This window comes from Nothoprocta perdicaria, unplaced genomic scaffold (assembly GCF_003342845.1).
Source record: "Nothoprocta perdicaria isolate Ctin4 unplaced genomic scaffold, notPer1 scaffold_3, whole genome shotgun sequence".
Taxonomy (NCBI): domain Eukaryota; kingdom Metazoa; phylum Chordata; class Aves; order Tinamiformes; family Tinamidae; genus Nothoprocta; species Nothoprocta perdicaria.
Genome location: NW_020455532.1, coordinates 1028722 through 1055032, shown reverse-complemented (window position 1 = coordinate 1055032; position 26311 = coordinate 1028722). Strand labels below are relative to the sequence as shown.

The following is a 26311-nucleotide window of genomic DNA, read 5'->3' as shown; positions in this document are numbered from 1 at the left end:
CCAAGCTTTCCCCCCTCCCGGGTGCTGTTTGGGGCATTTTTTGGCATTGCGGTTGGTTTTCCTGCCTTCCCAGCRCTCCCGAGGCTGGACCCTGTGGAGCGAGGCGCAGGAGCCCGCGGCGCTGCCCCGAAAACACCACGGCGCCTCGGGGACAAACCAGCACTGGGGCTGGCCTTAAGCTGGCCTAAAGCTGGTGCGGATTTGTTAGGAACACGGCCTTCAGTATGGTTTTCCGATGGGCTGTGGTGGTGCAGGGTGCATCAGTTGCAGGAATCCTCCATAATTTCTGTGCCTGCTGCTGCACCGGGGCAGCGAGCTCCTCCGTGAGCCTAAAGTCTTCCCTAAGGTAGCTTGGAAAACAGTTGGGAACACGCCTTCCATCCGAGTTTCCTTGCACAGTTTTAAAACCTCAGGAGAAGGCAGCTCGTGGAGGAGCCCTTCCCAATGGCGCCGTTCTCCTGCGTGCTCCTTGCTGCTCCTGCCCCTCTTTCCCCTTCCCTGGAGGGAAAGGGAAGCCTCCCGTTGAGGCCGCAAAGTGCGTTTTGGTTGAGTGTCCCGACTGGATCCCTGCTTGGGGATTCCTCWTCTTTTCTTCAGGATTGTGGCTTTGCTGCAGCCCTCCTTGCATGCCTTGCTCTCCTCTTCCTCGCCCTGCTGACCGCGTGTCTTCTCCCGCCCTCGCAGTGGGTGTCCTCGCTCGGCGGCTCCGATGGCAGCGCCCGACGTGAGCGTGCACATGGAGGAGGTGGTGGTGGTGACGACGCCCGACACGGTGGACGGCAGCGGCGTGGAGGAGGTGAAGACGGTGCTCGTCACCACCAACCTGTCCCAGCACGGGTAAGGGGCGGCTGCGCCGGGAGCGCCGCCGGGCGCCGCGAYGGAGCGGTTGTGCTCTGGAAATGCTCCTGCTGCAGGACGCACACCCACGCTCGGGATGGGAGCGAGTGTCTCCTGTGGCTTTGCCCATGCCCCTTGTGCAGCGTGAAGCCACGTGAGCCATCCCAGRGTCCTGTAAAGGCATTTCCAGAACGTCCTGTTTGGGCTGCTTGAATCCCATCGAGCAAATCCCATGGATCCTTCATTGGAGCATTTTACTCTGTGTCACTTGGGTCAGTAGCACCTTGCAGACACCAGTAGCACCTTGGGGACACCTGTGGAACCCCAGGTTGTGTTCTTGCTGATGCCGCAGAGAGAGCGGGCGCTCGGTATCTGCACAAACCTGGTGACGTTTTGCTGCCGTGTGCTGCAAACGGGAGCAAAAATGAGCGGTCTCTGCTCCTGCTCTTTGAAAATGGCCTGTTTAAACTGCCTTCCAAGTAAAAAGCAGTGCTTAAAAAGGAAAAATCAGTAAAAAGCAATGTAAAAAAATATTTAGACAGCTGGGTGAAAGTGTCTTTTAAGGGACAGAGGAAATATGTGAGTGGAAGTGGGTGTTGGGATGGACACGAGCACCAGCGTGATCGGTGCTTTTCCCTGTAATCGTAGCCCATTCTCTGAGCTGCCTCCRTGACTGTAGCGGAGCAGAGCGGCTCTTCCAGGGTGGCTCCGGCTTTGAGCAGGGCTCTGCAGGAAAACTCTGCTGTCACCATAAGCGACACACGGGTGGGATCACCGCTGGCAATGTAAATAGCAAATGTGGACTTGAAATTGCAAAATATCGAGTGGGGTGTCACTTCTCCAAAACAAAGTGAATTTGTGYGACTTCCCCCCTCCCCGGCTCTTTTTCATGGTGTTATAGATATTAGACTGCCGTTTGTTCTGTCTGGAGTTTCCTTAGGCTTTCACCACCRCAAGCAGCGCTTGTTTTACACCTGGAAGCGGCGGTATTGACAGGTTATACGCTTTACTTCAGCATAACACTGGGTTGTTTCAGAGCACGGTTCCGTTTCGGAGGTTCTGGAGCTCCAGTTTTATCCTGCAAAACAGACTCTGTTTCCATYGCCCTGCAGCAACCCGCAGAAAACTTGCGGAAAGGCTTTAGCTCCTGGTAGGAGCTCTTCCAGAGAGTCTTTTCCGTTCCCAAATCAGGGATGACAGTGTGAGGAGAGCATCAGCTCTTGCTTTTGGGCTGTTTTTGCCTACAGTCACCTCCTCCTTGGCAGTGAAGCAGCCGGGCCTGGGTTGGAGCTGCAGCTCCTCTGGGATGCAGGGGCATTCCTGGTTTTCATGTGGCTGGTGCCTTTGCAGGTCTGTTTGCCGCAGCGTTACATTCTCTGGCAACATGAATTGGGTCAGAGACTGGCTCGTTTGGTTTGGTTTCATTTCCTTTCCTTTTTTTTTCCCTCCCATTTTGCTTTGGAAACTTTTATTCACCTCCCCAGCGTGTCTGCGCTCAGCCAGAAGCAGGAGCGCTGCAGCGTGGGGAGAGGACGGCTTCGTGTGTCTGTATGCGCGAGCAAGGACGGCTCTGCAGGCGTTACGAGGGTCCTCGAGGGCTTYTCATGGGGCATCGTGGCCGTGGCGAGTGGCTGGCCTGCGTCCCCTCGCCCCCGGGTCCCTGCTCGGGGAGGGCGGCGGGTGGATGGGAAGGATTCGGGGCTGGGGCTGAGCTGCTCTCGCGGGGTTTGTGGCATTGGGTGTAGATGGCAGCACAAGCCACCCACCGTCTCGCTTTGGGTTTGGACGGTTGCTTCTGTAGAGACCCTCCCTTCCGTTCCTTGGGAGGGTCTGTAGCCTGCTTTGGTCTCCTCCTGCTTTCTTTTCTCTTTCCACCTCCCGTTTCCATCAGAAAAGCAGCTGAAAGCGTCAACTTGGGTTCTGTGCTTTGTCTCCATCACTGCTTCTGTGGGAAGTAGGCTTGGAACTTGTATGAGACCCAGCTTAATGTGACAAAGCTCCCTGTTGATGTGTTTTTCTTGCTTTCTTTTGGGTGTGTTTTTTGCTGTAGGGAAAAAWAAAATACAACCAACACACAAGGGCTTAATTAGTTCATGCAGTTTTGGGATTGACTGAAAAAAGCAGAGGTAAAGAGAATGAAGGTCAGGGAGAAGCCTCTCTTTTGGAAGAGATCTCTSTGTGCACGTCCCATCACTTGGCCAGCGTTTCTAAATGGGGTTCCTGGCCCCATTTTGGGGACACTTCTCAGCCTAGGTAGGAGCAGCAGAGGAAGCAGCAGCGAGCCGGGTGCTTCGTCAACACTCAGTTTCTCCCTCTTCTCCCATCTGGTTTGCGGATTCTCCCGGGGAGAAACTTGAGCATGATCCTGCCCCATGAAACGTGAGCGCTGCTGCCTCCCACAGCTTTGTCATGACAACCAGCCAAGGCTCGGGCTTGTTCCCGGCCTGAACCACTGGGGCTTGGGAGATGTTGGAATGTTCTCCTGCTCCCTTCTGCATCTGCTCCTCTAGCTTGTTCCTTTGGAACAAAATGGGGGAAAGCAGAGAGGAAAAGCTGGCCCACTTTCCCTCTTTCCCCAGGTATGTCTCAGGCAGTGGCATGCTGCCTTGTCCACCCGCTTGGATTTTTCTTACAGGTTCCTTTGTCCTTCTCCTAAGGAAGGAATTTGTGGCATCCCAACCCAACAACATTCTCAGTCATTTTGAGTGACAAAGGGGGTGAATTGAAGTCCTGGAGGAAGCTGCAGGGGGTTTGGACTAGATGATCCCTKGAGGTCCCTTCCAGCCTCAACCATCTGTGATTACTGCCACATCCCCCTTGCAGGCGCGGCGCTCCACGGGTCAGCGTTATTGGCCAGAGCAGGTTGCAGCAGGACAAAATACGTTGCCTTTCTTCCCAAACTTGCCCTTTCCTCAGCGTCTCCTCGCTCTCCGTGAAGCAGGATCTCGGGTTGCTCACCCTGCATCAGAGGCTCCCACGCACTCCTTGATCTGTGCAGCGCCCGGCCAGCCCTGCAGCGTGGAGGGCAAGGGATGCTTTGAAGTTCCAGCCTGGAGCTGTGTGTTATTGGGCTGGGATGGAAAAACCGGTTGCTCTTGAATCCGATTGTCCTGGTAACATCCGATTGCCGACGGGAAGCGCAGCCACTGGTGACTCACTGGGCCTCTTGCTCTAATTCACTCCTGGTACCAAAGCAAGGCAGGTTTCAGGTGTGTGTTCCCYACACTGTCTTCCTTGGGAGACAGTTTGTGTGTTGTGAAGCTGCCAAAGATTCAGAAAAATTGACTTTTGTTGTTGTTCCTCCAAAGAAGAAGAGCAGATTTACTGCTGCTCTGCTGTAATTAGACTGGGTCTTCTTTGGTAACAAAACCAGATATACATCTTTAAACCCCTTAGGATGGTCATGTAGTCTTTATGCTGAGAGCTGGCTGGGATTTGCACAAACAATCTATGGAGAAGCAGTGTGAGCTCTTCTTGCTTGGGAGTCCCCTAAAAGGTGGTGGTGAGGATCCATCCCTGAAGGAGATGGTGAGGTCCCAGATCAGAAGAGCCAAATGCGCAACGTTCGCTTATAAGAGGCTGAGCTTGGCATTGAAAGGTCTATAGCTGCTGTTGCCTTTGGTCTGTCCTTGAATTCACAGATTTTGTGACATTTCATGGGGTTTGTGTCGCTCTGAGCTCCTTCTCTGGGAAGCACAGGTCCTGGTGCGGCTTCTCTGCTTTGGGTTTAGCTCCTCCCAACCCTAAAGCACCCTGGAAATGGGAGAGTGTTTCACACCTGCGTTTCTGGGGAAGYTCTCCTAGGAGCTGCTGCCAGTGGCTGGCAGAAGCTTCTGAAGGAGGCTGGGGAGAAGTTCCCTTGGTGCTGACAGCAGCCCCGGAGCGCGGCAGGGCGCGGAGCAGGGCTGCGCGGGCACACGGGCTGCCCTGGCGCCAGCTTCGCACGGCTCCCATTAAAAGTGACGTCAGGCAGGGCTCTTGTGGCAGTGCTCCTCTCCTGTGGGCGATGGGATTTTTATTTTTTAAAGAAAAAACAGACCTGAGCCCCTCAGAACCGGGGCTKCCTCCTGCCTCTTATGGGAGGGCACAGTGCAAATGGCTCCAAAGTTTTTGGGGTCTCTTGGAGCTGGCGGGAGCGGGAATGGTGCTCCCACCTTGCCTAATTTTGCACATTCAACCCTCTTCCCAGCGGTGACATCAATGAAGACACCCTGGAGACGGAAAACGCAGCCGCGGAGGCAGCTGCTGCCTTCACAGCCTCCACGCACCTGAAGGAAGCCGTCCTAGGTAGGCGCAGGCGCTGCGGGAGCGCGAGCAAGGGGGGCTCCCCGGGCGAAGGGGCTCCCCAAGCAAGGAGGGGCCCCCGGTGCCTTGCAGAGCACCCCACTGTCCGGCGTGCAGCCAGGATGCAGAGCTTGGGATGCAGAGCCCGGGAAGGAGCCCAGGAAGGAGCCGGTCGCCTCCAGGCTGGAGTGCTGCCGCCCTCTCCTGGCACGGCCCTGCCTGGCACAGCCCTGGTGGCTCCCGCTGCTGCTTCCCGCCAGGACAGCCCTGCCATCCYGCTGCTTGTGGCAAACTCCTGCCCTGGCAAGCAAAAGAGAATTTAACCAGTAATGATTCCAGCTCAGCTGGGGCTGGCAGCGCCGGATCTGCTCCGTACCACTGGGTTGTAGTTGGGAAGCATGGAGAGTGCAATCCAGGGGAGGAAATAGACCCTTAACTTCCCTGTCCTTGGCTTAACCCTGAGCGTTTTGTAACGTGGAGCTTGCGTGAGGCTCCAGCAGCAGCAACGTGTGGCTGGGCTGGCTGGACAGCAGTTGCCCTGCAGAAAGGCACAGTGGCCAGTGGCATGTGAGCACCTGGCTTGAGGAGGCTCAAAAGAGTGAGTTGTCCTAAAAAAAACCCATTACGCTATAAAAACAAGGGCGAATGTGCCTTCATTGTTTTCATTCTCATAAAAGGAATCAAAATTTCAGCCCTAACCAATAATGACTTCTGAGGTTTCATACACTTTTTTGGGTCTGTGAATTTGCTTATGCRTTTTTGTTGGACATTTATTAATAAAATGAGTTAATTATGGCCACAGAAACCGGCTGCCCCATCTGCATATTTTTACCCTTGGCTTTTGAACTGTGCTCTRGCACTGTACGTGCAACCTCATGGGTTAATCAGGAGTTGCAACTCATGTTCCTTCTTGCTCTGTCCCTGCCTCTGCTCCTCGTGAGAAGTGAAGATGGCTGAAGATGAGGACAGCCTGGAGGCAGAGATCGTTTACCCCATCACCTGTGGCGACAGCAAGGCCAACCTCATATGGCGAAAATTTGTGTGCCCTGGGATCAACGTGAAGTGTGTGCAGGTGAGAATGAGACCTGTGTGTGCGGGAGGAGGCAGGACCTCTGTCACTGTCCTCTCCTGGGAAGAGAATTGGAGTGGGCCGGGCCATCCAGGGCCAGCGCTGGGCTTGCCTGGGCTGCCCAGGTAATTTGGGAGGACTCTGGTGAATGTTTCTTGCATCAGAACCACATCTTGGTGGGACATTTAGTGCTGCATTGATGGATTTGTCCTCAGCAAAAATGAGCACTCCTGGAGAGAGGTGCAGGTTCCATTTAGCTCCACTTTGGAGCACTTTGAAAAACTTTGGGCGCTTCTGTTTATTCCATTTGAGAGAAACCAAGAATTTGGTGAGAAGGTTGATGAGGAGCTCTTGGATGGCTTCTTCTGTGGCCTCCATGGCTCATGGTTGCAATCTGTAGGGATGTGGGGAGGAAGCCCAGATGTTCACATCCAGGAACGCACTTTGTGATGCCCTAGTGGGGCATTAGTGGCATTTAGATGTTGATTAAAAAGCACAATTTTAGGGAGTATCTCCTTGACCTAACTTGTGAGGAGCTCTGTGAAGGAGAAGGCCATGCCCTTTTCCAGAAACAGGCAGTGCTGCAATTCAGCTGCTTCTGCTGTTGTGTAAAATCAATTTTCTCTTTGCACTGTGGCCTCTGCCCTTGGGAGACAGATGTAGTTAATGTCATGCAGGAGCTTTGCCTGGCCCGAGATGGGTGTTGGAGAGACCTGCACCTGGGAAGTCCTTATGGAGGCCACYCATAAAGCAGCTCTTTCATGGGCTGCCTGCTTCAGGAGATTGCTTTTTATTTAGCTCCTGAGTTAAGATACAGCTGGGTGTGGGGGGTAATAAGAGAAACGGGGGAAGTGCTGCGGTACATGCCAGCGTCCCCAGGTAGCCCTCAGTGAGGAGGGTGTGTGACCTTAACGACGCTCAGAGCTTTAATCGATTGTTGTCCCTGATAGTAAAACCCTATGAGAGGTCAAAGACCAGGCAGTAGTAGCACCGCTCCCTGCATCCCTGGGACCAGGAGCGCTCCGTATCTGGCTGCTGGTCCRCTTGCTTGCGAGTGGCAGCCACCAGAGCTGAGGTGCTCTGGAWACTGGAGCTTCTTCCACAGCAGAAGCTCCCCGTGCTCAGAGCTGCAAGGGGCAGGGAGCAGCATGCTGATACTAACAGCTTGCAAAAACCACAAGAGATCTTTTGCCTGGCTTTTCCACTTGCTGCCGTGGGATGGAACAGGGTTGGGCATCTAGCAAACGCCTGTATACAGCACGTAGGCCAAATCTTGGCTATAATGAGCAAGTGCTACTAAGTGTAAAAGAAATATTTGACTTTCAGCTGGAACTGGCCTTAGCTCAGGGTTCAGTTACTCTTCTTAAGGTGTGGGAGCGTTATCAGCTTGTGTTTCGTTTCTTTTTGCAAGCAGGTATTGAACCCTGGCCTATGAGCAGTTCCACTGCTGCTGGGCACCGGGCAATGTCACCTGTGCAGCCAGCCCTGCTGCCCCGTGACCCTCTTCTGCAGGGCGCGCTTGCTGCCTGTGCTCGGCCACACTGATGTTGCCTTTCTCCCTTTTGCAGTTTAACAATCACCTGATTAGCCCCAAGGAGTTTGTCCACTTGGCGGGCAAGTCAACCCTAAAGGATTGGAAGCGAGCGATCCGGATGAACGGGATCATGCTCCGGTTAGTCTCTTTGTTTGTATGTGCACAGCCACAGCCGGGTTTCTTTCTGGGGGAAAGTGGTGGCGTGGGGCAGCTCTGACACATGCTGCTGCAGGAGCAGTTGCACCACTCACTGACCATTTATCTTATTAACAGCCTGGCCCCGGTACTGTCCATCCACTGGCTTTGCTTATCCTCGTGTGGAGGGAGTAATGTGGGACAACAAATGGTTCCCTGGCCTTTCTACAACTTGAGCTACACTGGGCTCTCGTCTGTCCTAATGTCACTGTGAATTTTAATGGTAACTAGTGGTCAGGCTTGGGATGACCTACCACGTGGAATGAGTCTGGTCATAAACTAACATTGTATTACGTCTGCTTTGTATCACTTTTTTTCTTTTCTCCTGCAAGAGGCTTATTTAAAGCTTATGTATGCAAGCGCTTCATCTTCTCTGGCCTTAACTACRGAATTTAATTCCGTTATGGTTGTCTTGCAGCAGCCCGAGACTGTGATTCAATTAAGATCCCTCTCTGCCTCGGCGGGCTATAAATACCTCCCCTCTTTCCCTAGCAATCGTCGGTATTTTCGTAGTCTTTTCACTGCGTGGCTTTGTGTTTACCCGTGTTCTCCCCTGCTAACGCAGGCGGCTCCCGTATTCTCTCTAAGCAGCTTTTGCTCCCGTGGATTTGACATAATAGACTTTGCAGGGCAGGTCTTTCAAGGAAAAAGCTGCACAAAGGAAATGTGAAGGCCAGCGCAGCAGCCCAGCGGAAGCAAATCATAGGGARCCGAGGTTGTTCTTGGCCAGCTTGTTTAGATGAGGAAGATCATATATGCCCAGCTTGCAACCTGCTTTACTTAGGCAGAGACTTTAGTTTATAGCCAGAAATACATCCCGTCTCTTTCTACATGGCACGGTGCAGAAAGGGGAAGGAGGCAACTTCCCGCCGCGGGTGTCTGTGTGGGGACCCAAGGACCAGACAGAGACCTTCTGTTCTCCTTCCCTTCCTCTTGCCCTCCAAAGCCAAGTCTGCTGGATCCCGTCAGAGCTGCTAGTTGAACTTAGATGCCCATGGGTCTGTGCAGAGAGTGATGGCACCAACTCTAGGCCAGGGGTTTCCCTTCTTTGAGGAGGAGATGAAGAGATGCCTCTTCCATGTGGGAGTCCCATGGAAGCGTGGACACGCTGTGGGGTATTTCTGTGCATCACTCCGAGCTGAGGAAGCATCTTCAGAGCTGATCCCACAGCGCTCTGCAAGGAGGGTTTTGGCCATGGCACAGAGCAGGGTTAAACTGCTGCGTTACAAAACTGGGTCCTAAACTGTAAGTTCATGTGAAGCCTTCCATCAAGCAGAAGATGTGTTGAGAGCATGCAACTCGTCCTGCTATTTCTAAAGGTATTTTTAACTTTATGATAATATATCCCTGGGAAAAGTTAATGTGTCTTAAATCTCTCAGCCCAAGCTGGATGTTTCGGGAATGAAGAAAAGATGTTTTTGAAATGTGCTGGTTTTGTCAGCCTGAAGAAACTTGACCTCAGTGATTAGACAGATTAGAAGAGGAATCTTTTTCAGAGTGCTGCAGTCCTGCTCTTGAGAGCCTGCTTTGTGAAGCTGCCTTGTGGTCTCTGTTGTCGCTGTATCACAGATCACCAGCTCTGCCAGAGCACCCTGTTGTGGCTCTCACGCCTTGAGTCTTGAGCTCACCACTTCCTTCGACTCTTCGCCTTGCTTGTGTAGGAAATGAGCCGCCTCCAAGCTCTGCGGCCTAAAACTTGTTCTAAACCTTTCTGTTTGCTGAGGGCTAGGCTGGGCACCTCCAGCAGATTGCTACCTTTCAARCTGGAGGGCATCACGTTCATTTGGTTTTAATCTTCTTTTACTAATTAATCTGTGTGTGCAGCAGTGAAGGAGAGAACAGGGCAGTTTGCTTCAATGAAGTGATTTTTTTAAGCAAAGCTTTTTTGGTCTCTTCCTCTTTCTCCTTCTAGTTGTTCAGTAAAACTYACTTCTAACACAGTCAGTGCTCTCTTAAGCTTGTACCTTCCTCCTTCCTTCCACTCTCATAAGGTCACATTTTGCTTATCTAGTTAACAACCTCCCTGTGCATCACCTTGTCTCTGTGTTGGCAATATCACTGGCAACACTAGCTATCAATTCATCACACCTCAGATCATTTGTGGTCAAAGAAGCTCCYGATGCAGCTTGATCCAGCAGAAAAAAACAGTGGAAAAATGTTCATAAATACTAATCCGTTCTAGCTGTCTACCTCAGCCCAGCATGATGTGTTTGCCTGGCTTTTCCTTTGCCATCGTGGCCGCTGAAAGCACTTTACTGGCACTGATGTAGTGCTCAGACTTGTACAAAAGTGGCCAGCATGGAACAGGCTGAGGAAATAGGCACTGTTTTAATTAACCCTTGCTTAACATTGACCCTAAGACCAAGAAATAGGGACACTTGAGTGAGATCAAGACTTTTGCCTTGGACTGTTCTCCCCTTTCTGGCCGGTTATACAGAATTCTCGAGATCTTTTTTATTTTTGTAACTGCTTCTCTTACAGGGAAACACTTCCTCCTGCTTTCCCGTTGCTTGCTAGCTAGGACTGTGTTAAAGGAGGAGCAAAGCAGAAAGCTGCAGCGTGGCCTGGGCTTTTCACCTAGGATTTTGGCGAGTTTTGAGTGGAAGCTCTGCCCGTGCACAGACAGGAGCCGTTTCCCAGCGCTCTGTCCGTATTGATGCAAGTATGTTCTCGTGCTTGCTCCYTGTGTTGCAGGAAGATCATGGACTCAGGAGAGCTGGATTTCTACCAGCACACTAAGGTCTGTTCCAACACGTGCCGGAGCACTAAAATTGACCTGACCGGAGCCAGGGTGTCCTTGACCAGCCAGACATCAACGGAATATATTCCTCTCACTCCTGCTTCTGCAGATGGTACGTCCAGCAATTCCTAGCACCCCTCTGACAGGGGCTTTCAAGAGTTAAAGTATAAATAATGCTGCGTAATGAATGCCCCATATTGCTGCCTCTGGGTTTTTCTTTTTGGTTTTGTGGGTTGTTTTTATTCTCTACTTTTTCCTCCCTGCTCTGGTGCAGGATTTCCTCTCTCAGGGCTAGGCAGAGTGATTATTAGGGTGCATCTTAGCAGAGGTGTATTAATTGACCTCCGTGCTTTGCAACGCTGCATGACCCAGTGAGCTGCCCCTCTTGCATCCTGTCTTACCCCAAGCTCTGGAGCAGGAGGAGGGAGATAATCTGTGAGGAAGCAGGGAAAGGGCAGTCGCTGCTTGCTGAGCTCATCCCGTGGCTCGGCCGCCGGACGGGCGCTCACCGTCCCTTGGGGCTCCTCGTTGGAGCTTGGAGATCACTGCAGTTTCCTTGGTGTGCAGCAGGCTGGGCTGGGAGCCCCTCTCACTGCACTTTTTTCACTTTTTTTCACTTTTTTTCTCTTTTTTTTTCCTTCTTTTTTTCTTTATTTTTCTTTATTTTTCTTTATTTTTTTTTCCAGAGCTGTAAACTGACTTCTTGCTGAATAATTTAAGCATTTTCATTTAAGGCTCCCTGGCTTGAATTATTTATCATTTTTGTCTGATGAAAGATTAAAGAGAACCAGGGAATACAACAGACTTCTTTTAATTTGCCCTCATGCGTGTAGCTTAGAAAAATAGGCTTAAAAGGATATTGTGACTGTGCAGCCTTAACCCTAAACCTAATTACCTTGTAATTGTAGGTAATTTTTTTTTTTTTAGAAAGTTCTCTAATTTCTAAATACTTCCATATATCCCAAATCCTTTTGCTGCTGAGAACCCCCCATGTCTTCCGCATGGTTCCTAAGCTCGGGATCAGTCTGGAGGGGCCTGGACGAGGAGGAGCTGGGTGCCTCGGAGCCCAGGGCTTCGGCAGCGGTACCTATGGGTGCTGGTGCCTGTTTTGGTGGGTGCTGCACCCGCGCTGTTGCAGCCCCATTCTCAGCATTCCCTTCAATATAACCCTGGATAATCGCTGGCGGGGAGGCTTCGAGCGCGGTTKCAGTGCCCGGAGCTGCGTCCCGGTGCTCCCCAGGGGCTCGCGGTGGCATCACTGGCCCCGGTTMCCTTGGCACGGCTCAGGTGGCTCCRTGGCTCTCGGCAGCGGTGCCACGGGATGGCACCATCCCCGGAGAGCYGAGCGGCGGGAGCTGGGGATGGGACCCACCGTGTTGCAAATGCCCCGATCCAGGCCCAAATCCGCGGGATCCCCGCTCGGCCGCAGCAGCGGGAGGCCCCGCAGCCGCCCTGGGCTCGTGTGCCCCGGTGCTGCTCGTGGCTGGAGGCCCCGCGGCGCCGGGGACCCTCCCCGCTGGCCTCGGAGAGCCAAGTAAACGAATAAAATAAAACCAGCAAGGTTTATATTTATATAAAATTTTATATTTATATAAAATTTTCATATAAAATCATTTACAAAATATATAAACTTTATATTTATATCAAATAAAACCAGTACTTAAAGTAAAATAAAACCAGTCAGATGCGATGGGGAGGGAGCGCTGCGGAACAGCAGCGCGTTCTGCAGGAGCGGCCTGGCAAAAACAGTGAAAAATCAGGACTTTTTTTTTTTCTTTTTTGCTTCTTCTCGCAATTGGCTGCAGTGAACGGCTCCCCGGCGACGATCACCATAGAAACGTGCGAGGATGGCGGCGACTGGAGCCCCAGCGTTGGAGGTAGCTCTCGGCACGGCGCTAGGCCCAGCACATCCGGGGCAGAGGTTAGGAGAGGTGCCCGGAAAAGGGCCGGCAACAGCAGGGAAAACGCATAGGAACCCCAGCTGGAGCTGCCTTAATTTGCAAGTCGGCTCGGACCTCCCCCGGGGTTATTTATTTATTTATTGCTCTATGCAAAGCACAGAATTATATCCTGCACGGGTGCGGTCTGCCTGCACCCTCCTCTTGGTATAAAATTGTTTCTAAGCACTCGAACATCAAAGCACAGGCCAAATTTTGGTGTGGCCCCAGGGAAAACAAGAGCCGTCGGGAAGCTTCTCTTGCTGCTCTGGCGTAATCGCAGCCAAGGAAACAGATGTTCCTTAGCTGGGAATCCTGCTGCTTCCTCTAGCTGCGCTGCTGAGGTCAGGTTCCCCGAGGGAGTCCTGCCTTGTTGACTCTGGCTTGCCATGGGGTTAGATTTGCATCCTGGGCTGAACTCAACAGCCTTTTCCATGGTATCAGTGGCATGTGTGGCCAGATCAGGGGTGTGGGTGGAGGATGCAAGAAAACAGGGAGAAAACACCCTTTTAAAATGCCCCAAAAGTGTATTCTTCCAGTTGCAGCTCCTTCAGGGTATGCGCTGGGCTTGGGTTTGCCCTGCTGCCCTATACCCAGAGACTGGGTGGACTTGCAGGCACAAGAAGCAGAATCCAGAGCAAACCACTGTGTCCTTGGTGGGCTGCTCCCTGGGCAGCCACTTGTCTGGAGAGGGAGCTGTTAAAATCCCCATTGCATCTTCTGAGTATTTGGGGAGTCTTTTGCTTTCTCTTTCTCCAGATGATGCTTTTGCTTTCTGGCGAGGGCTGAAGGATGCCGGTGTCCTGGAGGAGGTGATCCAGGAGTTCCACCAGGAGCTGGTGGAGACCATAAAAGGCYTGCAGGAGCGAGCGCAGGATTCCCCGCTGCAGCTCAGCGGTAAGGGTCTGGTCCTCGGCGTGGCACGGGAAGAGCCCCCAAGCAGAGGCATTTGGGGGGGTTTTCTCCCTTTAGGATGAACGGGTAGCTCTACAGGAACATAGCTCACCATCACTACATCAGTTTTCTTAAAAATAGGCAATGAAATTAAGAAGGAAATGCTGTTAGTGGTTCGCTTTTAATCTACCGTTCTCATAAAACTTAAATTAGACGGGTGTTTCTGGCTTCGTGATAGTTGGGCGGGGAAAGGGAGGCTGCCAACTGGGCAGAGTCTTCTACTGAAAGCTGTTCTGGCCCTGTCGTGTCCATGGCCACTGTCAACATCAACAGGGCCTGGGGCCACACAGGTGGCCTCAGTTCTGCCCGGGTCGCTGCGCCTGGTGTTTCCTCTTTGCCAGCTCTAGGTCTTTGGACAAATGTTTGGGTTTTTTTATATGGCTTTTTACCAGGGAAAGATAAATACTTTATGTTGGGAATTTTGCTTTCCTCAAAAACCCATGTCTTCTTTTTAAGATGCTGTTTTACTCAACAACATTGTGCAGAACTTTGGCATGTTGGACCTGGTCAAGAAGGTCCTGGCTAGCCACAAATGTCAGATGGATCGCTCGAGAGAACAGTACACGCGGGACTTGGCAGGTAAACCTCAGAGAAAAGCTCCTGTTGATTCCCTTGACACTGCTGGTGTGTTTCTGTGCATTAAAAAAAAGTGGGTTTCTCGTTAAAGCTGCTGCATGTGAAACTAGGTAAAGGAGGAGCAGCTTGTCACGCCGCACGTGTGGCGGTGGCAGGGGCCCTGGGCAGCTCGTTCGTGGCCCGGGCTGGGTTTGCTCTGCTCATTCTCGTCTCTCTGCAGCTCTGGAGCAGCAGTGTGACGAGCACCGCAAGCGGGCCAAGGAGCTGAAGCACAAATCGCAGCACCTCAACAACGTGCTGATGACTCTCACCCCCGTCTCCGTCCCGACGCCCCTGAAACGGCCCAGGCTCACGAGGGCCACGTCGGGGCCGGCTGCCATCACGTCCCAGGTGCTGTCGCCGCCGGCGCAGCTCGCGGTGGCTCCGGGGGTGCCCGTCTCCCAGCTCGCCAGCCTCCCGCTCGGCAAAGTGGTGTCGTCGCTGCCCACGTCGGTGCTGGCGAAAAGCCCCTCGCAGGCGCCGGCGGCGAGCTCGCCCGCGTCGCCGCTCCTGGGCGGGTACACCGTGCTGGCCTCCGCCGGCACCGGCTTCCCCGGCGCCGTGGAGATCCACCCGGACGCTTCCAACCTCACGGTGCTCAGCACCGCGGCCATGCAGGACGGCAGCACCGTGGTGAAGGTGGTGAGCCCCTTCCAGCTGCTCACGCTGCCGGGCCTCGGCACCGCCATCCAGAACGTGACCCAAATGGCTCCCGGCGGGAGCGCCATCGTGACGGTGCCGTCGGGCGCCGCGGCGGGCGACGAACACGCCACCACCATCGAGGTGACCGCAGTGGCCGACGAGGCGGAGCAGAAGTGACGGGGGGCCTTGCCTGGAGGGACGTTTTCCGTGACGCTCTGGGTGGAACTGCCTTTTYTCCGGCTGTGCTGGGGAAAGGGGGAGCAGTGTAAAGAGGGCACAGGTCCATGAGACTCGGGATGGCTGAAATCAGGTCACGAGGAGCTCGAGTCAGAGAGCAGAGAGGAAGAGGGAGGAAAAAGACACCCAAAGGAGGGAAGGGCAAAATGCTCTGCCCTATTTGGAGAGGAAAAGAAAGGCTTAAGCCTTAAAGCCTTCCTGTCCTGTTCTTTTGGGATACGTATTCCACTTCCAGCTCGATAGCCCTGCCTTATCTCTAGACTTCTTAGCTGGGACAGCACGTATTAGAGGAGCAGATGGGAGCAGGGTGGCAGGGCAAGGAGACAAAGGCAGTAGCAAAAAGGCCAGGAAAATACTAGCGAAGCGGGTGCAGATCCGTGTGCGAGCCCGGCCAGCAGCGCAGGTGGCACCAGCCCGGCAAAGGGCTGGTGCTGGACGSGGCACTGGAAGAAGAGGATGTCCCGGGAGCCTGGAAGTCCGTGGGACGCGCGTGGGCATGAGGCTGCGGCTGGGAGCCCCCCTGTGTGGCGGCTCCGGGTCCTGCTGTGTCGGATCCGGATGGCTCAAGTGCCTTGTGCGGGTCCCTAAAGGAGCCTTCGTCCTGAGGATCGCCGTGAGCTTCCCAGCGAGGGAAGCGGGAGAGAACTGTTACGGGTTTGGGTTGTGTGGAGGAGAAGAAACAAAGCAAAGAGCCGGGAACAGCTGTAACTTGTGAGGATTTAGGGTCTCTCTCTAGCTTTCTCCAAGAGCCCATTCTGTGGGATTTTCAAGTGGCGTAGCCCTTCTGGTCGCGAAGATACTGCTCTCAGGCCCACACGTACTGTGGAATGTGCGGAAAACCTGGTGAACCAGGAGCGCGCGGGGCTCGACCGCAAGCGGAGCCGGCCCGGGCTGGTCCCGGCGCCGCCGCCGTCCGCGCGCCCCGTCCTCGCCGCTGCCGGCTGCTTCTCACCGCTCRCCCCGCCGGGTTTGCAGAGACGCTCCGGGGGCTCGAAGCAGCGACGGGGAMCGTGCAGCTCGCCAGCGCTGTGCGGAGGCCGCCGCGAGCCTCCCGGCCCTTCCCRTTCGCAGCCACGTGCCGTACGTGTGCGGCGATGTTTACACTGTCTCCGGCTAAAAGGAGTTGGGTGCTCGACGTGTGGGTTTTCTATAACTTGATCTGGCAGCAGCAGCCATGACAGGTCACTTTACTGAGCTAATAAATATTTTTTTGAATGAGTGCTGTTGGCTTATTGTGTTCGTGCGGTCAGAGGACTGCAATTCAGGGCTAGGTCAGAGCAGGAATGCGTTTTTTAAATGTATAAATATGCATGAAAACATTCCCTCTGCTTGCTACAGTCCATGCATGTGCAGAGAAATGCTTCAAACCCTTCCCTAATGTGAGTATGTTGTGACCTCTTCAGCCTGTGTCCTGGGTGCTGGGGTGGAGCTTTTCAAGCTGTGTGTTGGTCTGGTAAAGCACTGAGTGGGAGTGAAACGTTACGGAAAAGCTTGGGGTTTGCTGAAGAAACACACAACCATGTGTTGTATTGCCGGGAGAGGGCAACTTTTTCCTGTTGGAGAAAGGAAGCAAAACCTCTTGTCAATACAATAGTGAGGACCTCCTCAGGAAGGTGAGTCTGGGCATCTTCACTGCTGCATCTGAGAGTGGGAGAAGTTTCGCCTCTAAGTGGATGACGTGGAAGGATTTCTTTCTTTGCAGATGATGCCTTTTGTTTCAGGAACTGGACCTTTCGATGACAACCTGCAAACCCGCCTGGCTGGGATGAGGAGGATGAGTGTGAGGTTCTCCTGCCCTGCTTGTGCCTCTCTGGTCTGCCAGGACACCGTGGAAGAGGGAGAAGAGGCTGAGAGCCGGGGGCAGAAGAGGCCTCGCCGGGCTGCGCTGGGGCGATGCACACCCGTGCAGGCAGGTCATGGGGTAGGTCCCAAGTGCTGCGAGGGCTCGTGGGCGCCGTGGGCTCCGCTCTGCGCCCTGCCCTGCCCCGTGGCAGCCCAGCGCTGCTCACCCGGCCTGGGGCTGCCTTAGCAGCAAGGTCACTGCTCGGCTCTCCAGCTGCACTGAAACCGTTGAACCAGCCCAGGATTGGCCAATTCCGCCTCTTCTGACACGCAAGTTCTCTGACTGGCGCTTCCTTTTCTAAAGCAAACACGAGTCCTCCCTCCCGTGCCAGGGAAGAGGCAGCGGGTGCTGCTTTCCCTGGGGACGAGGCGGCGCCGGCGCCGCGGGGGTRCGTGGTGAGGTGGTGTTTACTCTGACGCGATGTTTACTCTGCCACGTGGACACCGAAACTGGTTTCGGGGTGGCTGAGGACACGAGCTGGTGTCTGGAGGACATTGCCACTGGGAGGCTCCTCGCCAGCGCCCATGGGCGACGGGAAAGAGGCTCCCGCAGCACGTGGGGTCCCTCTGCATCCCAGGGACCGAGCAGGGACCGTGGAGCATCCAGGAGGCTTTAGTGTCACAGGGTCCCCCAGGCCCAAGCCCCGTGCCCACAGCAGGAATCCCCTGGTTCCCGCTCTGTTTTGCGGCGCTGTGGAGCCTCTGGGCCGGGCAGCGGGATGCRCTCCGGATAGCGAGGGACGGTGGCAGTCGCTGCCTTGGGGAAGCACTGACCCTCTGTGCTTGGGTTCCTGAGCGTCCCCTTGTCCCCGCTGTGCCCCAGCTCTCAGCTCGGATCTTCCCATCGCCAGCGTGTTTCCTCGAGGGCCYGAGCTGTCCTAGCTCCAGGAGTGGTGCCGAAAGGAACCTCCGGGTATTCTCTGCGCGCTGCAGGTTTCGCACGTCACGAGTTTTGTTTTGAAACCCAACCCCAGTAATGTGAGCACTTCCGCCAGGATAATTTCATATTAAGGCTTGGCTTCAGTGCAGCTTGGTAGGACATCCCAGAGGCTGAGAGGCTCGAGAAGATGCTGGAGGGAGATGCAGGTAGAAATGGGACATCCGCCCGTCCTGCGTGCACACACATGTGCTGCGAATAGCACRTGTGGGTGCTTCTGGCACCCGGGGAGCGAAGGCAGAATGGGTCTCCTGTGTTTAAGCTGGCTTGTGCTCAGCCATAATGCTGAGTTGAACAGAGCACGGTCAGGTTTGGATCYGGTTTGGATTCGGTCCTTTCTAAAAGCAAAGGGGCTGGTGGCGCTTTGGAGACCTCCGCAGGGAGCACAACCGCTGTCCCCTTGAAGGGTCCAGGATGCGGCTCAACGGGGCCGAGAACCAAGCCCGACCCGGGCTGCATCGGGACGAAACAGGGAAGAGTGCAGGTATCTTAACCCCTGCTTGTCATTGTGGGTCTCTTCTCGGTGCTCCTCGGGTGACTTTCCCTTTCCTGGGGTTATCCTGGAGCATCTTGGCTGTCCTGGGACACCCTCCCTGTGCCAAAGYGCCCAGGGCTGCCGCTCTCCTATGGAGCAGGTCCTGCCAGACCGGGAAGCCGGTGGCACTTGGGAGGCGCTGCCTTTGCTCGCAGCATCTCGCGGCCGAAGCGCCCCAGGGTGCGGGTGTCCCCACGCTGCTCGGGGCCGGGCTGAGGCCACCTGGGTGCCGATGGGCGCCCAGCACCGTGACTCGCTCGTGGGACACGATGGGGGCGCCTTGACTCGCTGCTGCGCCACCCCCTTGCCCTGCTGGCTGAGTGTCCCGGGGCAGGCTTGTGGACCCGCGGGGCAATAAGCTGCCCCCCCGGCCCTAAAAACTGCCCCGGGGCTGCAGCCTGCAGGGGAGGGCGGCGCTGGGGACAGAAACAGGGGCAGCAGTGGCAAAGGGTCCGGCGGTCGCGCACAGGGGACCTGTCCTGGRGCTGTGGGGACAGGGCTGCAGCCAGGGCTGGAGCAGAGCGCTCGCCTTGTGCAAGAGCCGCTCCGAGGCACCGGCTCCGGCAGCCCCGGCGCCCGCGAGGAAATGGAGGTTTCCTTCCTGCCGCGGGAGCCGCGTCCTGCTCCGCCCGGGAGCGCGGCAGGAGCGGCTCAGCGCGGCCCTGCGGCTCCCCCTTCCCTSCTCCCGTCGCCCACGGGGACACGAGCAAAGCGGGCACGGGGCCCGAGCCGGGCAGGAATGGAAACCGAAACTGGGGCGTCTGGCCAGGCTGGGAGCAGCGGCGGGCTCGGCATCCCCTCCCGCGGCGGCACCGGGGCTGCGACGGCCCCGCTGCCCACGGGTCGGGGCTGTCCCGGTCCCCTCCGCGTCCCCCCAAAAAGGAGCCGCTTTGGATTGRGGCTGGCGCAGGCGCGGGGGCTCCTGCCCCTCTCTCCTCCCCCTGCTTTGGCTTCGGGGCTGCCCCTCGTGGCGCTGCCCTGGCCGTGTCCCCGCTCCAGTGTTTGGCAACACAAAGTCACTTCCCTTCCCCCAGTGGGAAATCAAGCGGGAGGAAACTCCTGGTTTTGTGGTTTCTTCTCCTTTGTCATCTTTGTCTCCCGGCCAAGCGGGAGCGGAGGCTCCGTCTTACAGCCGCTGCCAGCCGCCCTTGCCCTGGGCGTGATGGGGGTCCCCCAGCACAGGGACACCCAGCACAACCTGCCCCTGCCCCGGGGGGGCTGTGCCCGTCATCCCYGACATCGAGTCTCTCTTTTGGTGGCTCTGCTGTTGCAGCCGAGCCCTGGCTCATGGGCACAGGGCTCCTCACAACGTGGAGCCCTGGAAAGAGCCRGATCTGGTCCAGAGGGAACGGGGCAGGCGGGAGCCATCGCCAATGAAGGGCAGGRGCAGCCAGGCTGCGCTGGAGGGCAGCGGTGCCAGGTTCAGCAGTGCCTGCCCACGGTGCCGTCCCGCGCGGCCTCTCCCCCGGCCCTTATCTCCATGGGAGGCTGTGCAGCCAGCGAGCGGGCGCTAATTGTCCCTGTGCTGCCAAAACACGGCCCGGGGGAGCTGCCCGCAGGGGTGAGGGCACCCGGGGGCACCGCGGGGCTGTGTGGAGCTTGTGCCCCGTTCCACGGCTTCGCACTGGGGAGCTCGTGCCCTGGGTGCTTCGCTGGTCCCAGCCCTCCTCATAGGGGGGTTGTCCTGGGAGGTTTGTGTCCCTGCTGCAAACGTCTCCTCCCAGCTCTGCTGCTTGCTCCTACTTGTAAGCGGGCAGGGTTTTTTGTTCAGCAGCTTTGCAGAACCTGCAGCTGGATGTTGGCACCAAAATAGCGCCAAGAGGGGAAGCTGGGGCTGGGCACGGAGAGCAGCAACTGCCCCGAGCGCCGCAGCCTCCTGAGGCGGCTTCTCCTGCTGCTGGAGGCACCGGACACCCGCCAGGCCTCGTGCCCTCCAGCAGCGGCTTCCAGACCACCCCTCTCCAGGCGGGACAGGGGCTGCCTGCGGCGGGAGCGAAGCCGGGCGCCCGCGGAGCTCCATGCGGAGCGGCGAGCGCAGCAGCTCCATGCGGCTGCCCCGGGGCGCGCGCTCTGCGGGCCGGGTTGCACAAAGCGCGATGCAAATGAGCCCCTTTGCAGCCCCGGCAGCGCCCGCGGGTGCATGCTTTGCCTTTATTTTATTTTATTTTATTTTATTTTATTTTATTTTATTTTATTTTATTTTATTTTTTTGTTTTCTTCTCTCTCTCTTTCTCTCTCTCTCTTTTTTTTTTTTTTTTTTTTTTGGCGTAAGCTTCAACTTTCTGCGCTTTGGCGCGCTCCTTCAGGCCGGGAAGGGAGCGGAATGGAAATCGAAACCGGTGCTGATGAACAGAAAGGAAACTGGGCGGCCTTCCCCCTGCCGGAAGCCCTTTTTAAGCAGGGCAGCCTCGCTCCCCGCCCGGCCTCGGCCTCGCGCTGCCTCCGCGGCTCCGTCGGCGAGCGAGGCCGGGAGCGGCCGGACCCCGCGCAGCGCCCCGCTTCTGCTCCGCTTCTGCTCCGCTTCTGCCCCGCCAACGTGCGCCCGGTGAGCGCGGGGAGCGGCAGCGCGGCCCCACGCGGGGGGCTCCGCGCGCGGGAGCGGAGCGAGGCGGCTTTGCGGGGGGAGCAGCCGGGGGGTCCTCCCCCCTGAGCAGCGCGGCTGGGGTGCAAACTTGGCACCCCGGTAGCTGGGGTGCAGGGGGAGCGCGGCTGGGGGCAAGCCTTGCAGCCTGCTGATGCAGGGTGCAGGACTGGGGTGCAGACTTGGTGTCTGGATCGGCGGGGTGCAGGGCTGGCGCACGCGGGGCTGGGTGCAGACTTTGCCCCCTGATAGCACCCCGGGGTGCGGGTCTTGCACCCTGATGAACCGGGGTGCAGGGCTGGGGTGCGAACTCTGTGTCTGCAACTGGGGTGCAGGGAGCAGAGAGGGAGCGGGCGGGGGGCACACTGCGCCCCAACAGCCGGGGTGCCGGGCGGGGGCCGCCCCCGTGCGCGGGGAGCAGAGCGGGGGCTCCGGCGTCGCCCCCCTCTCGCGGGGGGGAAGCGGGTCCCGGCCCCGGGGGGGCGGCGGCGGCCCCGGCCCCGCGCGCGGAGCCGATACCGGCGTGAGGGGCGCGGGGAGGGGGAAACCGCCCCCCCGGTGCCGCCGCCGGCTCCCCCGCTGCCCCCCCCCTCCGCCGGTGGCGCGGGGGGGGCGGGGCCGCCGTGATGCAATTTCCGCGAAGTGCGGCCCCGGTTTGAGCGCGGGAGGGCCCAGAAGCGAACGCGGCGGCGGCGGCGGCGGCGCGGTACGGGGGGCGCGGGGGGCTCCCGGTGCGGGGCGCCGCGGGATGCGGGGGCGCCCTGGGGTGCGGCGGGGAGCGGGAGCTGCAGAGGAGCGGGAAGCTCCTGGATTGCAGGGTGCCCTGGGGTGCTGCAAGGATGCAGGGTGCTCCAGGATGGCAGGGTGCCCTGGGGTGCTGCAGGGATGCAGGATGCCCTGGGGTGCTGCAAAGATGCAGGGTGCTGCAAGGATGCAGGATGCCTTGGGGGGGCTGCAAGGATGCAGGGTGCCTTGGGGTGCCCCAGGGTGGCAGGATGCCCTGGTGGGCTGCGGAGATGCAGGGTGCTCCAGGGTGCCCTGGGGTGCTGTGGGGACCAGGTGCTCCAGGGTGAATGTCCTGGGGTGCTGCAAGTTCACAGAGTGCTCTAGGATTGCAGGGTGCCCTGGGGTGCTGCGAGTTGTAGGGTGCTGTAAGGATGCAGGGTATGCCCTAGGGTGCTGCAGAGACTGGSAGCTGCAGGTGTGTGGGATGCTCTGGGGATGTAGGGTGCCCTGGGAGCCCCGGGGTATGGGGTGCTGCAAGTTTGCAGGGTGCTCCAGGGTTGCAGGATGCCCTGGGGTGCTCCAAGGTACRTGATGCTGCAGGGGTACAGGGTGCTCTTTGGGAGTGCAGGAGGGGCCCTGGGTGCTGCAGGATGCTGGGCACATCGAGAGGTTTTAGGGTACCAACTGGGTGCACGGCCCGATGCGCCCTGAGCCRTGTGGCACAGAGAGGTGCTCCGGGGCCTGGGGCACCCAGGGGTGCAGCGCGGCCTGGGGCGCTGCGGGACATGGGGGATGCGGTCAGGGGCTCTCTGCAGACTTTGCTGCAGCAGCCGAGTGCTGGTGGCGGCTGCCGGTGCCGGGCGCTCCGCACGGACACGTCCCGGGCGCCGCGCGCAGGGAAGTGCCGCCGGCAGCGGCTTCACAGCTCTTCCTTCCCGCTGCAAAGCGGCCGGATCGTGTCCGCTCCCCGGGCCCGGCACGGGCTGCCAGGATGGCTCCTTCCGAACAGGAGCCATCGCCTCATCCAGCAGGCCYGGGGCGAGGAGAGAGGGAGCTGCCGGAGCCGGGAGATGCCCGAGGGACCTGGTGAAGGTGGGAAGGGAGCAGCGGGGAGCAGCCGGCGCGATGCTTCCCGCGGCACAGCCCCTCGTGCTGCAGCCCGGTCCCACCGGAGCTGCTCGGAGATGCTTGCGCTGTTGCTCCGAGCGCCGCAGCCGAAACGGGGCCGGGGCCGCTCCCGGGCCGCTGACCGCCTCTCTCCCTCGCTGCCTTGCGCAAGCTCGTGTCAATAATTAATGGAGGCTGGAGCTGCCGCGAGGCCGCGGGCCGACGTCCTGCCCGGCTGCCTGGGCTGCAGCGAAGGCTTCGCCGGGGGCAGCGGGTCCCTGAGGGGCCAAGCAGCTCGCGAGGGGCCGGGATCCAGCCCGGGGAGCCAGAGCCTCTGCAGGCGAGCGCCGAGCTGCCGCTTTGATGCACGGCTGCTCTTTGCAGGAGACTCCCCTCGCCCAGCACCCGGCTCCCAGGAGCTTGGAACGCCAGGCTCTGCCTCGGACTTGTGCAGAGCATGAGCGTTTTCCTTCTTTCCCTTTCTCTCCCRATCGAGATGTTTTGTAGTTGTTTGTGGGGAGAGCTGCCTTTCGTGCTGCTGCTCCGGGGAGATTTGAGGAGTTTTACAGTTCCCCTGCAGTTGCCTCCTACGTGCTGACYGGGGCAGAGGGTCTGTACTGGGAGCTTGCTCCAGTAGTTCCTTAGACAAAGTAGTACCAGGTTTGACTCAAAGGCTAAAAATTGCTCCTTCGTGGCTTCACCTTGGCTCATCCTGCCGTCGGTGTGAGAGCAGCAGTGGCCAGGCCGCCCTGTTCTGCCTGTAGTGGCGGCCCAGAAGGGCTGCGTGGGGCTGCAGTGGGGCTGCATTAGGGCTGTGGGGCTGCAGTGGGGCTGCATTAGGGCTGCGTGGGGCTGCATTAGTGCTGTGGGGCTGCGTGGGGCGCAGGGCTGCGTGTGCTCTGCAGCGGCGCCCGCGCTCCGTGGCGCTTGGCACACTAGACACGAGCGCTGGCTCCTCAGCTCGGTGCACTGAGCACCGGGGAGCCCTTTCCGCCCTCTCCGTTTCGCGCAGTGGGGTGTTTTGGAGCTCTCATCGGCGGCTGTGTTTCCACTGTGCCAGATGCTGCCCAAATCCCAAACGGAGGAGTCCTTTCCTCTAGGGAAAGACTAGGGCTCCTGGCCCTTCTAGGGGCCCTAGGGARGAGTCCTCCAAAGGAAGGAAGGGGAAACTCTGCTTTTGGAGGGAAAAGGAGGATTTCTCCAAGCTGTGGATACTGGAGAAGTGCGAGCGCCGCCTCGGCAGCGTGCGGGAACAGGTCCCGGCCCCGCCGGCTTCCAAGGGCGAGTGCGGCACTGCCAGCGCGGGATTCCTGGATGCGGGCGCTGCTCCTGGCCGYGCTCCAGGGGCAGCAGCGCCGGCCCCGCGGGAGCGGGGATGGCTCCAGGAACCCAGCGCCGCGTCTGCAACGCGCCGGCGTTGCCTGGGCAAGGGTGGAAATAAAAACCCTCCTGGGAAGCGGCGGCGGTTACCGCGTTGTGCCCTACGGAGCAGCTTGGAGAGGGAATCCTCCTCCTCCTCCTCTTCCCAGCACCGGCACCATGCGATGTCCCCAGCTGGACCCTGGTTTCAGCGGGACGTGCGCGGTGGCCCTGGAGCTTTAGGCAAGCGGGGACACACGGATATTGGATGCCTGAGTTGCCAGCAGGGCTGTGCCCGAGGGAGCGCTTGGCCGCGTTGCCCAGAGCTCCRCTCGCGCCGCGGTGCCCTCCTGCTCCCGGGAGCCTCCTGGGGCTCCCTGCCTGCCCGGCAAAGCCAGCGGCTCCCGCAGGGAAGCAGGTCATCCCTGCATTGCGGGGGCTGCGGTGCTTGTCCCATGGAGAGGACAAGTCTCCCTCTTTTCCCCATCCCGCCCTCCCGGGAGCCGGGCTCTGGCACGGAGCATTTCTCTTGGAGCAGCTGCCGTGGTTCCCAATGGCCGGGGGTTTCTGGCCGCTTTTGCAAAACAATAAAGGCTACACCTCTGCTGTGTCCTTTAGCTCCCCCGCAGCTCACAGGTTGTTGCTGGATTTGGTTAAAACTGGGCTTGAGTTTCAGCATCTCCAGCAGAGATACAGCTCTCCGTGCTTGCAGCACCAGCAAACGGCCCGAACCTGCCACCGGTGTGCCCCAAAGCGTGTCCACATCCGTGCAACGTGCTGGGCAGCTGCCGGTTGCACAAATGCTCTTTCTCTGCCTTAAGGAGCCCCCGTGGCCAACCCGTCCCCTTGCACGCAGTGCTCGGCCACCCGCCGGGCATCGCTGCCGTCCTCGGCACTGGCGGCTTCGCAGCCAGCAGCTCCGCAGCAGTTGAGGTGCCACGTTTGGGACTGTGTGACGCTGTGCGGGGTGACACTGCATGCGCAGGGGGTCCTGCCCCTCGTTCCGTGGGTCTGGGCGATGCACGGAGCCCGGGCAGGGGGTGCGACCGCGGCCGGCGCGGCCTCCCCTTGCAAGGGCCTTCAGCAGGGCCCTGAGTAAACAGGCAGGGCTGAGTCAGGGCTGAGCTAGCGCTCGCTCCGGAGCCCTGCAGCCGCGGCACAGCGAACTGGATCTCCGGAGAGGGACGGCAGCGCTGCTCCCGCGCGCTGCTCCCGCGCGCTCCGAGCAAGGCGGCGGCGCTGCGCGGAGCCGGGATTTCTGCCGGACCCGGGAAGACGGCGAGCGCCCCAGCCGCGGGAGCCGGGAGGAGGTGGCCTCTTCCTTGGCTTGGTGGCCAAGGGCACACGGGGACGTGGTGCCAGCAGGTCCCAATGCGCGCCGTGGCGCGGGGCTGTTCCCTCGGGATGTTTCGGCTCGGTGCTTTGCTGCCCCGGCTGCATCTGCAGCCACTGCTGGAGCAGCAGCTCCTGCTTCAGGCCGACTGCCCCACGGGTGGGCAAACAACTGTTGGAATGAGGAGCTAAAGCCCTTTGCCAGGGTGCTGCCAGCCCTGGGGCGGCAGGGAGCTGCTTGCAAAATGCTCCCGACCCATCGCAGCCCCGTGTTGGCGCTCGGAGCTCCTGGGCTGGCTGCAGCGGGTCCAGCAATGAGGTGGGGACCAAAACACTGCCCCTGCACACGATGTGGGCATCGGTGCCCGTGCGGGAGCACCAAGGGACTGTCGTGTTGGTGATCCTGGGGGTTCCCCCAACGAGGGGCGGAGAGGCTGCCTGGCCTGGGGTTTTCCCTCCGGGGCTGCCCCGCCGAGTCCCAGGAAGAGGAAGGGCTGAGGACAGACAGCAGGAAAGGAGAAAGGAGAAGTTGGCGGCAGGAGGAAGTGGGGAAGGGAAGGGCAGAGGAAGCCGGGTCAGCAGCCGGGGCTGGAGGAGGCTGCTCCGCTCGGCGCCGTGCCCGGTTCGTGGCCGATGAGCGGGTCCCCGAGCCTCTTGCTCCCACTTGGGCTCTGCTGCCTTTCCTGCTGCGGCTCCTGGTGCTCGCGGCAAGCACCAGGACGTCCCCGAGTGTCTGCAGCGAAGGGAGAGGCTCATGCTTCCCGCTAACCAGCTCGCTCCTCTTCTTGCCAGGCCCTGCGAGYGGGCACCCATGGGCGGCAGCGACGTAGCCCGCTAGGACGCAGCCG

At 58.4% G+C, this 26311-nt stretch overlaps 1 protein-coding gene across 1 annotated transcript; it reads left to right on the top strand.

Moving 5' to 3' along the window:
- Positions 1-709: 709 nt before the first annotated feature.
- GMEB2 (glucocorticoid modulatory element binding protein 2) lies at positions 710-15171 on the top strand. Its single transcript, XM_026041898.1, has 9 exons — positions 710-837; positions 5027-5124; positions 6066-6193; positions 7759-7862; positions 10614-10771; positions 12465-12536; positions 13356-13493; positions 14007-14129; positions 14347-15171. The coding sequence occupies exons 1-9, from the start codon at positions 710-712 to the stop codon at positions 14982-14984; spliced, it is 1587 nt and encodes a 528-aa protein (XP_025897683.1). The 3' UTR covers positions 14985-15171.
- Positions 15172-26311: the final 11140 nt, after the last annotated feature.